This window comes from Apium graveolens, chromosome 10 (genome assembly GCF_009905375.1).
Source record: "Apium graveolens cultivar Ventura chromosome 10, ASM990537v1, whole genome shotgun sequence".
Classification (NCBI taxonomy): domain Eukaryota; kingdom Viridiplantae; phylum Streptophyta; class Magnoliopsida; order Apiales; family Apiaceae; genus Apium; species Apium graveolens.
The window spans coordinates 232,517,452-232,529,642 of record NC_133656.1 but is presented as its reverse complement, the minus strand read 5'-3'; the positions used below and the strand labels follow the sequence as shown (position 1 = coordinate 232,529,642).

Here is a 12,191-nt window from a genome sequence, read left to right as displayed (position 1 = left end):
CATCGGGGGCATATCAGTAATTTCAAAACTATTAATAATTTTAAGTTTCAAATAGGCAAAATATAAATTAAAAATATTGTTAAATCGTACATTTTATACCAAAAATTGTGAGTAATGTTCGAAGATATTGTATAATAAAGTTAGTGCGAAAAATATATATGAAATTTGACATTTTTTAATTTTTAAATTAGAAAAACATAAAATTTCATGTAAAAAATGAAAATAATCAAGATTATTAAGTACCGGAAATGGGTTGGCTCAGATGGGGAATCGGCACGCATTTTAAGACTCCGTAAAATATGGTTCTCTATATAATTTTAAATATATTTTTCTTTTAAATAAAAATATAATATTTAAACTTTATACAGAATTTTTTTTAAAAGAAATATATAATTATATTTTATAATAACCTTTAAAATGCGTGGCAAGTATGAGAGATGGAACACAAGTATGTAAAGAATTTATTGGGCATACAGTAATATATAAAGCATACCCTGCATATTACTATAAAAGTAGCATGAAAAAAACATATACACATTTTGCAGGTGCATCATGTCGTCGGTATTTCGAATTTTTTCCCATGGTTTATTTGGTGTGCCGCAATCTAACACCCAAATGTTTGATCATCTAGAACAATATACAAATGAACGTTGAAGTACAAGAAGCCACTAGCCATCCTTCTAATTGCTTTAGTTGAATTAGTAACAAAATGCATTAATAGTCAAGAAGGAGCTGCATGATTTTGAAACAGGGACCGAATAATATTTAACGGAAATCGATTCAAGTTATTTCAAAATATTTATAAATTTCACATTTCGATCACTCTGGCCTAATTCCGCACCTGCATCAAGAACAACACAAGCTCATTCCAGAAACTCAATTCATTTCACTTTCTTCTTCTTCTTGATCCTTCTTTTACCATTCTTGGCGCTGGCTTTCCATTCCCAAACTGGCCTTCGTAATCAGTATCATCGTCACCGAAATCTTCATCTTCATTTCCATCAGCCATATCTTTCACTATTGTTATCTCTTTCCGTCTACTACTGACACTGCCTCCCTTGAGCAATTCTACAACATCGATCATACTCGGGCGATTCTCGGGATTACTATCAGTACATCTCATTGCAATTATAATTAGGCTTTTCAACTGAGCGCGATCATACTTTCCCTTTAGCCTACCATCAACAACTTGTTCATAAGCACCTTTTTGTACCAATGGACTTGCCCATTGTACAATGTCGCGCTTAACTCCACCCGGAAGTTTTTCTAATGGCTTTTTAGCACTAATGATCTCGAGTAGTAGTATTCCAAAACTATAAACATCACAGCTTTCAGATACTTTTCCCCACATTGCGTACTCTGGTGCTAAATACCCGAGGGTGCCTTTAACCCTTGTAGTCATGTGAGTGACACCTTCCGGGACAAGTTTTGCAAAACCAAAATCAGCAACTTTTGCTTGGAATTCTGAATCTAAGAGCACATTACTAGCTTTGATGTCTCTATGAATGATATGAGGATTCGCCTCTTGGTGCAGGTACCTTCAACCAACAACGTAAATGACAAAACGTAAGATGGTTAATCACTTAAACAAGTTAAATCTAAACCAAACCAAATATGTCGGTACGTAAACCTACCGGCCGGGGCAAAATAATCGGGGACCCTGTGCGAAATTACAAAATTGGGTCCGCAATTTTTATTTTAATATAAATTTAAAGGAGATATATTCTGATAACTATCAAAATATTTAAACAAGAAATATATTCCGACAATTTAGTTAAAATGAAAGACTCTTTTCACACATAGAACTTATTCTCATATTTTTTATAAAACACTTTCAACATCCATTTTATCCAAAAATGCACATTCGGTTTTTGCATTTATTATCATATTGTTGTTCTTAAATATATATAAGGTCTTAAAATTTTGGGACCCTGTGCAATGGCTCACCTCGCGCTCCCTAAGCGCCCCTCTACCTACCGGGGATCTTACTCCTGCACCGAGGATAGCAGAGACTAGAGAGACTGATAAATAATCAAGTCGTATACTACTCTTTATTTACTTGTTTAATATAACTATTTGGCTTAGACTATGAAACTAAGAACACAAACTGTTGTATTATATGTTAGAAAATGGAAAGTTTGAGGCATATTTTATATATGTTCTTGATATGATTTCCGGAAACTAACACTTGAAGGTTGTTCCTTGACGTGAGGACTTAAACTTTCATATTTGGATCTAAGATATTTTCTTAGTGGAATCCATGAATATATTGAGACAAAGTTGCTTGTTTGAAATGGGTTATGGGGATTTTGTCCCACATTGGTATTGTAAAAGAAAGATATTGAGTTTAGTCGAATGCTTGTGTGGCCTAGTGCTAGTGGGAACTCTTATATTTTTCTTTTCTATTACAAGTTTAATTATTTATATTAATTATTTAATTATTAATATAAAATATCTTGAGTAAGGATTATTTTAATCATACTCTGAATATATTTTGTAATATTAATATTAATTAATCAGGATATAATATAAATAATAAGGAAAACTCATTTTGTTTACTTTTTCTGTTTTGTTACTTGGTGTACCACATCGAGTAAAATAGAAGAAGAACAACTTGAGATGCCTATATATTGAGAGGTATACTTGAGATTAAAATGACACAAGTCTCGGTGCCTACCTCGCAAACATATATGAGTTGCATAGGTTTTTTGGGCAAACTGAGGTGCGAGTCGCCGTTGATCATTGTTGGTTCTGTGGCCAGATTGATCTGTTGCTGTTTTATCCTGGAAGTGATATTGCTGCATTCCATCACAGCTTAAGTGGAGGGCAATAATCTCTTCAAAAACAGTCAAGTCCTCTTGAAGGGTTTGGCGACTCAGCTGTTGTGTTCTTCTTCTTATCAGAATTTGGAAAGCGATAAGAGATAAATTTTCTTTACTTTCTTTGTCAATTACAGTCTTAATAGTTTGTTATTGCCTTCGTGTTTTATTTCGTTTGTTGGTTATTTTCCATGTTCTTGTTATTATATATATAACTGTCCATTGTTGCTGTGTAGTTAAAATTATACCCAACAATCTTGAAGAGATTATTGTTATATATAGTTAATTAGCAAGATGGTTAACGAAACTGGTGATGTTCCTAAAACTGTTGAGACTGGTTCTGGTTCTGGTGGTACTACTACCATTGACTGGACCACGTACCGTTTTCCCCATCCAATTGATTTATCGGGTATGCCTAATAAATTTAGTGGTGGAGCTTCTTTTTCTCTTTGGCAGAAAAAGACGAAGCTCTAGTTAACGGTTAAGGATCTATTGTTAGTGGTACAGTATGATCCTCCTGGGTTGGATCAAGAGAAAGCTGAATATGTTAAGGTTTATGCTTTATGGGCTGAGAAGGATGGGGTGGCTAGGGCAGCCAATTTTGGCATCCTTGGAGAACACCTTGTTCGATGTTTATTCATCAGATGCCTATACTGCTAAAGTCTTATGGGATAAGCTGGACCAATCCCATAATACTGATTCTCAAGGATTTGAGAAGTATTCTGTGGCTAGGTTTCTTGATTTTAAGCTAGTGGATGGAAAATCCATGACTGAACAGGTCCATGAGTTTGAGATGTTAGTTCATGATTTGGGTGAGTCCGGTATGGTCTTGCTTGAGAAGTTTCTAGTGATGTCTGTGATTGAAAAGCTCCATAAGTCTTGGGAAGAGTTTGCTCTCTTCCTGAAAAGATAAAAAGGAGAGATCACATGGACTAACTTGATGTTGGACATCTCAGTACGGGAGCAGCACAAGTCCAAATAGGGACATGTGTTGCATGTGGAACATGGGAGCTCGAAGGTAAATGTAGTGACTGTAGGACAGAAAAGGCAAGGATTGTCCAAGTAAGAAAGCTAAGAAATCTGGAGTGGTAGCTCAAGCAAATACTGTGCTTGGACTTGGAACCACGAGTGGGCCAGTAGCTAACATGGTCATTGGTGAGGTTGTTGCCTCTGGAACCGATGTCGAGTATGTTACTTACAACCCTGTACTACTTTCCACTTATCTGTCACATGAGTGGTTGATTGATACTAGAGCTAATTTACATATTTGTGCTGATATTAGCTTGTTTGTATCTTATCAACAGAGTCATAGAGTGACAGTGACGATCGGGAATGCTAGTGCTGCACAAGTGCTTGGAATAGGAAACGTGGACCTGAAGTTTGCTTCTGGGCGGATTCTATCTCGCACTAGAGTGTATCATGTTCCCTCTATTCGTAGAAATATTATAAGTGGAAGTTGTTTACTTAAAAACGGCTTTGAACTTTCTTTGAAGTGTAATAAAGTAGTTATTACTCATACTGGTACATTCTTTGACAAGGGTTACTTGTCTGATGGTTTGTTTTTAATAAATGTTGAACCCGTTTAGGGTGGTTTTATTAATGATAGTGTTGCACCTTTTGTTAATTGTGTAGAATCATCTGATTTGTGGCACTTACGACTTTGGTCATTTAAATTTTGGTGCTCTAAAGTATATGATGAATTTAGAGTTGATTCTAAAGTACACCATTGATAAGAAATCTAAGTGTCAAGTGTGTGTAACTGCTAAATAAACAAGGAAACCTTTTCATAATATTGTTAGGGATTCAGACTTGTTAGATTTAGTACACTCAGACATATGTAAATTTGGTGGTGTGTTGACTAAGCATCACTGTAGATATTTCATTACCTTTATAGATGATTTTAGTAGATATTGTTATGTTTATTTGCTTAAACATAAGAATGAAGCACTAGATAAATTCATTATGTATAAAAATGAAGCTGAAACACAAATTGGCAAAGTACTTAAACGTTTGAGGTCTGATAGAGGTGGTGAGTATACGAGTACCTTGTTTAATGAATTTTGCGCAAACAATGGTATAGTTCATGAGGTTACTCCACCATACACACCTGAGTCTAATGGGTGGCAGAACGAAAGAACAGAACTTTTAAAGACATGATTAACAGTACGCTAATTAATTCTGGGTTGCCTAAGTACATGTGGGGAGAGGCTCTGAATATGGCTTGCCATATTCTGAATAGAGTCCCTCTGAAACATATGGACAAGACACCATATGAATTATGGAGAAAGCGTAGGACAAGTTTGAGTTATCTTCGTGTGTGGGGGTGCCTTGCTAAGGTGCTTTTCCCTGAACACAAGAGAAAGAAATTGGGTCCGAAAACTGTTGATTGTATCTTTCTGGGCTATCTTGAAACCACAACTGCTATGAGATTTTTAGTATTAAAATCTGACATAGATGGTATTGTGGCGAATACGATACTTGAGTTTCGTGATGCAATTTTCTTTGAGGAAGTATTCCCAATGAAGACTGGTATATCTTTGGGTAGTTCTGAGGATGATCCCACTCACACATCAAGTTCTACTCCTGATCATGTGGAAAAGATGACAAATGTGGGGGTGGATCCTGGTAGTAGCTCTACTCCTAACAAAGTAGAGGAACCTAGAAGGAGTACGCGTGCAAAGGTAGTCAAGGATTTTGGAAGTGACTTTATCACTTACAATGTCGAGGATGAGCCTTTAACTTTCCGTCAAGCCAAGGATTCTTCGGAGTCAAGGAATTGGAAAGGCGCTGTAAAGAGTGAAATTGACTCAATTGTTTCAAACGGAATATGGGAGTTAGTTGATCTCCCTCCAGGGTGTTCTACTATTGGAGGTAAATGGATCTTTAAGAGGAAGCTAAACCCTGATGGCTCAATAAATAAGTACAAGGCTAGGCTAGTTGCTAAGGGCTTTAGGCAAAGGGAAGGCATTGATTATTTTGATACATATTCTCCAGTTGCCCGAATGACAACAATCAGAATGTTTATTGCATTGGCTTCTGTACATGGTCTTATCATCCATCAAATGGATGTAAAGACAGCTTTTCTTCATGGTGACCTTGAAGAAGAGATTTATATGGATCAGCCTGAGAGATTTGTTGCTTCTGGTAATGAGAGGAAAGTATGTAGACTAGTCAAGTCCATCTATGGCCTTAAACAAGCACCTATAGACTGGCATAAAAAGTTTGATGAAACTGTTTTAGACTTCGAATTTTTTAGTTAATGAAAGTGACAAGTGTGTCTACTAAAAGGTTAGAGGTAATGATTGTGTGATCGTGTGCTTGTATGTAGATGATATCTTGTTGTTTGGAACCAATATTGAGATTATTAACGAGACAAAGAGTTTTTTGAAGATGCACTTTGAGATGAAGGATATGGGTGATGCTAGTGTGATTCTTGGGATCAAGTTGACTCAGTCAACTGATGGAATAACTTTGTCACAATCTCATTATATAGAGAAATCTATACTTGAGAAGTATGGTTATTCAAATTGTAGAATCGCTAGTACACCATATGATTCAAAAGTTGCCTTAGTCAAGAATAGTTCAGGAGTTCCTGTGTCTCAGTTAAGGTATTCTTAGATTATTGGGAGTTTGCAATATCTTGCTAATGTGATTATGCCAGATATTTCTTATTCTGTATCTAAGTTGGCTAGATATACAAGCGGTCCAAACAAGACTCATTGGGAGGCACTGGATAGAGTTCTTAGATATATGAATGGAACTATTTCCCTTGGCTTGCATTACCGGAGATTTCCGGGGGTACTCGAGGGGTACAGTGATGCAAGTTGGATAGCTAAGAAATCTGGTTCCAATGGAGTGACTGGATATGTGTTTACCCTTGCGGGTGGAGCAGTGTCCTGAAAGTCTTCTAGACAGACTTTGATTATTCGGTCTACTTTTGAGGCTGAGTTGTGTGCACTTGATGCCACGGGGACGGAGGCTGAATGGTTACATGGACTCATGAGTATGTTACATGTAGTAAGCAAGCCGCTTCCTGCCATTTCTGTTCATTGTGATAGCCGTACAACTATCGATAAAGTCAGAAGTGTAAAATATAATGCCAAAACAAAGAGACACATCCAAGTTAGACTAAAGTCTATAAGGGGTCTTGTGTCTGATAGGATTATTGCTATAGAGTTCATAGGAACTCAGGATAATATAGCTGATCCGCTGACTAAAGGGATTGAGCATGCTATAGTCCTTAAGTCGAGGTTGGGGATGAGACTGGTAACCCATCATAATTCATCAACAGCGGGAACCCAATACACCTGAGAGGAGATCCCTTGAAGTGTATTTAATGTGGTAATAACAGGTTGTAAGGATGAATTGGTAGTACCTCTACCATATACATTTAGATACTTATGTATCTGAGTCTATTCCCTATAAACCTTAAGAGGTACTTGAACTGCTAGTTAGCAAGAGTTATTTGAACTCTGAATGGGGTCAAGTCGTTTGACGAGATGATAGCAGTACATCTCTGGAGGTGTCCAGCTAAGCGAATGTAATTGTGTGGTCGCAATTAGAGGAAAGGGTTATTCCTCGAAACATTCGACGAACAGGATCGAGACATGACCATTAACGTCTCAAAGCCGTAGATTGGCACCATAGCCTTTGACTTGTCGTTGTCTATGGAGTGTGGTTACACCCAACGGATAAAGATTCAAGGTGAAACATTCCATCTGTATCCGGTAGCCATCGAAGTAGAGGACTTAGGAGGGTTCAAACCCGGGAGGGTACCGACTCTGAAAAGCAAGTCAGGATAAAATCTGGTATGCAATTTAATTATGGATTTGTGGGGGATTGTTAGAAAATGGAAAGTTTGAGGCATATTTTATATATGTTCTTGATATAATTTCCGGAAACTAACACTTGGAGGTTGTTCCTTGATATGAGGACTTAAACTTTCATATTTGGATCTAAGATATTTTCTTAGTGGAATCCATGAATATATTGAGACAAAGTTGCTTGTTTGAAATGGGTAATGGGGATTTTGTCCCACATTGGTATTGTAAAAGAATGATATTGAGTTTAGTGGAATGCTTGTGTGGCCTAGTGCTAGTGGGGACTCTTATATTTTTCTTTTCTATTACAAGTTTAATTATTTATATTGATTATTTAATTATTAATATAAAATATATTGAGTAAGGATTATTTTAATCATACTCTGAATATATTTTGTAATATTAATATTAATTAACCAGGATATAACATAAATAATAAGGAAAACCCATTTTGTTTACTTTTTCTGTTTTGTTACTTGGTGTACCACATCGAGTAAAATAGAAGAAGAGCAACTTGAGATGCCTATATATTGAGAGGTATACTTGAGATTAAAATGACACAAGTCTCGGTGCCTAACTCGCAAACATATATGAGTTGCATAGGTTTTTTGGGCAAACTGAGGTGCGAGTCGCCGTTGATCATTGTTGCATCTGTGGTCAGATTGATTTGTTGTTGGTTTATCCTGGAAGCGATATTGCTGCATTCCATCACATTCAAGATCAGTCAAGTCCTCTTGAAGGGTTTGGCGACTCAGCTGTTGTGTTCTTCTTCTTATCAGAATTTGGAAAGCGATAAGAGATAAGTTTTCTTTACATTCTTTGTCAATTACAGTCTTAATAGTTTGTTATTACCTTCGTGTTTTATTTCGTTTGTTGGTTATTTGTCATGTTCTTGTTATTATATATATAACTGCTCATTGTTGCTGTGTAGTTAGAATTATACCCAACATTATATTGAGTCAATGAATCTCAGTATGCCGGCCTTGTAGAACACACAATCATAAACTAATAATTAAAGAGGGCATGTACTTACGATATTCCTTCAGCCGACCCAATGGCAATACTGATTCTTCGAGGCCAATCGAGCAGACAATCAGAAGCAAGTTGACCATGGAGATGAGTGATCAAGCTGTGATTAGGCATGTAATCATACACTATAAGCCTTTCATCTCCACCTGCATAAAAACCTCTTAATCCCAGTAAATTTTTGTGCCTGACCCTCCCAAGAATCTCGACTTCTACTGCAAATTCCATTTCTGCTTTTGCACTCATAGCTTTTAACCGCTTAATTGCTATCTGTGTGTTACATAATCAGAATTTCAAAACTTTTAACAACAAAAATTTAAGAACACGAGTTCGAATTATTTAGAGTATTAGAAATAGAACGATTGCCTCGACGCCTTTACTAGTTCGGCCCCAGTAGACACTTCCAAAACCACCCTCTCCGATCTTGTTATCATTATGGAAATTATTTGTTGCATGTACAAGTTCTCTGAGGCTGTAGATCTCCCATGGATAATCTCTTGACTTGCCGGATTGTGCACTAAAACAATAACAAAAATAAATGAACATGAATCAATGAATCATCTAACACATGAACACTTGACTTATCGGACTGTGCACTAAAGCAAAAACAGAACAAAAAAATGGAATAAACACGAAATTTTACACAACCATTGACTTATCTGATTGTGCACTGAAACTAAAACACAACAACAAAATGAAATTTAACACTTCTACACGTGAAACCATCTGAAACGACATTAATATGGAATTTACACAACTCACTTGAAATCTTGTTGTTCTTGATCCTCCGGTATGCAACAACAATATTTTTTCAACATTGCAAAATTTAAATCTAGACTAGGGTGAAGTCAATTATTACAGTTGTGAGAGAGAAGAAAGAGAATCTAAAGAAGAAAACACAGATGGAACCAGCAAGAAAATCAAATGAAATAGCAGTAAGAAAAAACGGATTTTTCAATGCCAAAGACAGAAGGCAGCTGGAATTATAAAGTGTGTTATTGATTGGTGAATAATTAATTAATGTACATTTTGTTAATTTAATATATTTGCAGCTCGATTTCTTTGAAAGTCTCCTGTTTGGATTACATGGGAGCATGGTAGGTATTTCTAAAGGCATTCTTTGTCTGTTTCTCTCTGTATCTTACTCTGTTTACAATACTTCTACTTGATATTAGAATATTAATGTTGTTAAATATTATTTTTACCTATTTTTTTGAAAGCGACTCGTTCAATATTTTAGTTTGTCGAAGAAAAATATTAACATATCAACTCGTGTAGATTATTTTTGTGTTGTTACAATTTAGTCATTAATTTCTTGCTATTGTGGCAGAGGTTATTTTAACACATAGACCTGGACCGCAAATTTTACAATTCTATCAATAAATTTGATAATTCCAGTTATATTTTAGAAACATGTGATGAATCTTTCGTGCACATTCTTGTTAGTGAAGTCTTAAAAAAGAATTATTAGTTTAAATATACATATTAGATATGTAAAGTATGTTCATTTTTCAACTTATAAATTACTTAGGTCTCGATTGTTTTAATTACACGGGAACTTGAAATTCCCCGTAATTAAGTTACAACTACAAATTCCAAAATAATTCCAAGATAATTAAAGTATACGTGTTTGGTTTATTGATATGTAACTAGATGTTACGTAGTTAATTTTGATAAGTAATTGTTAAATATATGCTTTAGGACTGAAATTATATTTAATAATGTGTTAAACTATTATTATAGTTTTAGGATTCAGTTAGACAGATTATATATTAGCAGTTATGTATTTGTGCAGTTATAGTCATGTTATCAGGAGAAGTTATATTCGCTCTGTAGTTTAAATATTGTAATTTGTTCATCAGTTAATAAAATATCTGTGTTTCTTCTAAATATAACTTACAAATGGTATCAAAGCTCTCTTCTTAAGGGATCTGTGTTTGTACGTATTAGACAACTAATGGATGCCGAATCTGGATTTTCTTCGATTGTTCCACCAGTGTTCGATGGAAATAACTACCAGACTTGGGCAGTGCGCGTGGAGGCGTATTTGGATGCTTTAGATCTCTGGGAAGCAGTTGTGGAAGACTACGAAATTCATGAACTTTCTGACAATGCTACGATGGTGCAGATCAAAGCACAGAAGGAGAAGAAAATAAAGAAATCAAAGGCTAAAGCCTGTTTGTTTGCTGCAGTTTCAGCATCCATTTTTACTCGAATCATGTCTCTAAAGTCAGCGAAGGAAATATGGGATTTCCTCAAGTCTGAGTACAAAGGAAATGACAGAATTCGTGGGATGCAAGTGTTGAATTTGATTCGTAATTTTGAGTTGCAAAAGATGAAAGAGACAGAGACAATAAAGGAGTATGCTGACAGGCTTCTTAACATCGGGAATCAAGTCAGTTTGTTAGGTTCTTCAATAGCAGATTCCAGGATTGTCGAAAAGATTCTCGTCACGGTGCCCGAAAGGTTTGAGGCCACAATTACTACTCTTGAAAATACCAAGGATCTGTCAAAGATTACACTTACAGAACTATTAAGTGTCTTGCAAGCACAAGAGCAGAGACGTGCAATGAGACAAGAAGGATGTATAGAAGGAGCCCTACCAATGAAGCATCAAGACGATGGGAAAAATAAGAGGTCTGTGTACAAAAAGTATCATGTTTCAAGTGGAGAAGGTTCTACAACAGGTAACGGGATCAGATTCGAAAATAAAAGACTAGGATTTAGAAAAGATTATCCTCCTTGTCAACATTGTGGAAAAAAGGGTCACCCTCCATTCAAATGTTGGAGGAGACCTGATGCTAAATGCAACAAATATAACCAGATGGGACATGAAGCTATTATATGCAAGAATGAAAATCAGCAACAAGGTGAGGACGCTAAGATGGTTGATCCAGAGGAGGAGGATCTATTATTTGTGGCTACTTGTTTTGCAAGTAGTGAAGAAAGTGGGAGTTGGCTAATCGACAGCGGTTGCACCAATCATATGACAAATGACAAGGAGATTCTTTGAGATTTAAGGCCAACCAATATCACAAAAGTTAGGATTGGGAATGGTGATTATATCTCAGTAAAAGGAAAAGGGACTGCTGCAATTGCAAGTTGTTCAGGTACTAGGCTTATTTCTGATGTTCTTTATGTACCTGATATTCAACAAAACTTGTTGAGTGTTTGTCAACTAACTGAGAGAGGATTTAAAGTTATTTTCGAAAACAAACATTGTTTAATAAAAGATGCAGCCAATCAAGATATTTTTATTATTAGAATGAAAGGAAAGAGTTTTTCTTTAAATCCATTGGAGGAGGAGCAATCAGCATTTACTATCAAGGAAAATATCACAGAAGTTTGGCACAAACGACTTGGGCATTATTATCACAAAGGGTTGTTGCAAATGAAGTCAAAATTGATGGCAGAAGATATTCCAGATTTTGAAGATAGGATTTCAAACTGCGATGCATGTCAATTTGGTAAACTTGTTAGAAAACCATTTCCTAAGGTATCTGGAAGAGCAACAAGAAAACTGCAA

General features: G+C 35.8%; 2 protein-coding genes across 2 annotated transcripts; one reads left to right on the top strand and one right to left on the bottom strand.

Moving 5' to 3' along the window:
- Positions 1 to 737: 737 nt before the first annotated feature.
- Positions 738 to 9,563, bottom strand: LOC141689021 (PTI1-like tyrosine-protein kinase At3g15890). Its single transcript, XM_074493176.1, has 4 exons — positions 9,428 to 9,563; positions 9,032 to 9,182; positions 8,673 to 8,935; positions 738 to 1,538 (listed from the first exon to the last, which is right to left on the bottom strand). Exons 1-4 carry the CDS (start codon positions 9,481 to 9,483, stop codon positions 887 to 889), a joined length of 1,122 nt encoding a protein of 373 aa, XP_074349277.1. The 5' UTR covers positions 9,484 to 9,563; the 3' UTR covers positions 738 to 886.
- Positions 9,564 to 10,622: 1,059 nt separating this feature from the next.
- On the top strand, positions 10,623 to 11,678 carry LOC141692008 (uncharacterized). The gene has a single exon (XM_074496754.1). It carries the CDS (start codon positions 10,623 to 10,625, stop codon positions 11,676 to 11,678), a length of 1,056 nt encoding a protein of 351 aa, XP_074352855.1.
- The last annotated feature ends 513 nt before the right edge of the window (positions 11,679 to 12,191 follow it).

What these genes read in the sequence shown, in the direction of transcription:
- LOC141689021 (XM_074493176.1), bottom strand. Translation starts at nt 9,483, where the DNA reads ATGTTGAAAAAATATTGTTGTTGCATACCGGAGGATCAAGAACAACAA. An exon ending in CAAGAACAACAAGATTTCAA is followed by an intron (nt 9,183 to 9,427) that starts GTGAGTTGTGTA and finishes TTATTGTTTTAG; the next exon opens with TGCACAATCCGGCAAGTCAA. An exon ending in GGGTCGGCTGAAGGAATATC is followed by an intron (nt 1,539 to 8,672) that starts GTAAGTACATGC and finishes TGTTGGTTGAAG; the next exon opens with GTACCTGCACCAAGAGGCGA.
- LOC141692008 (XM_074496754.1), top strand. Translation starts at nt 10,623, where the DNA reads ATGGATGCCGAATCTGGATTTTCTTCGATTGTTCCACCAGTGTTCGAT.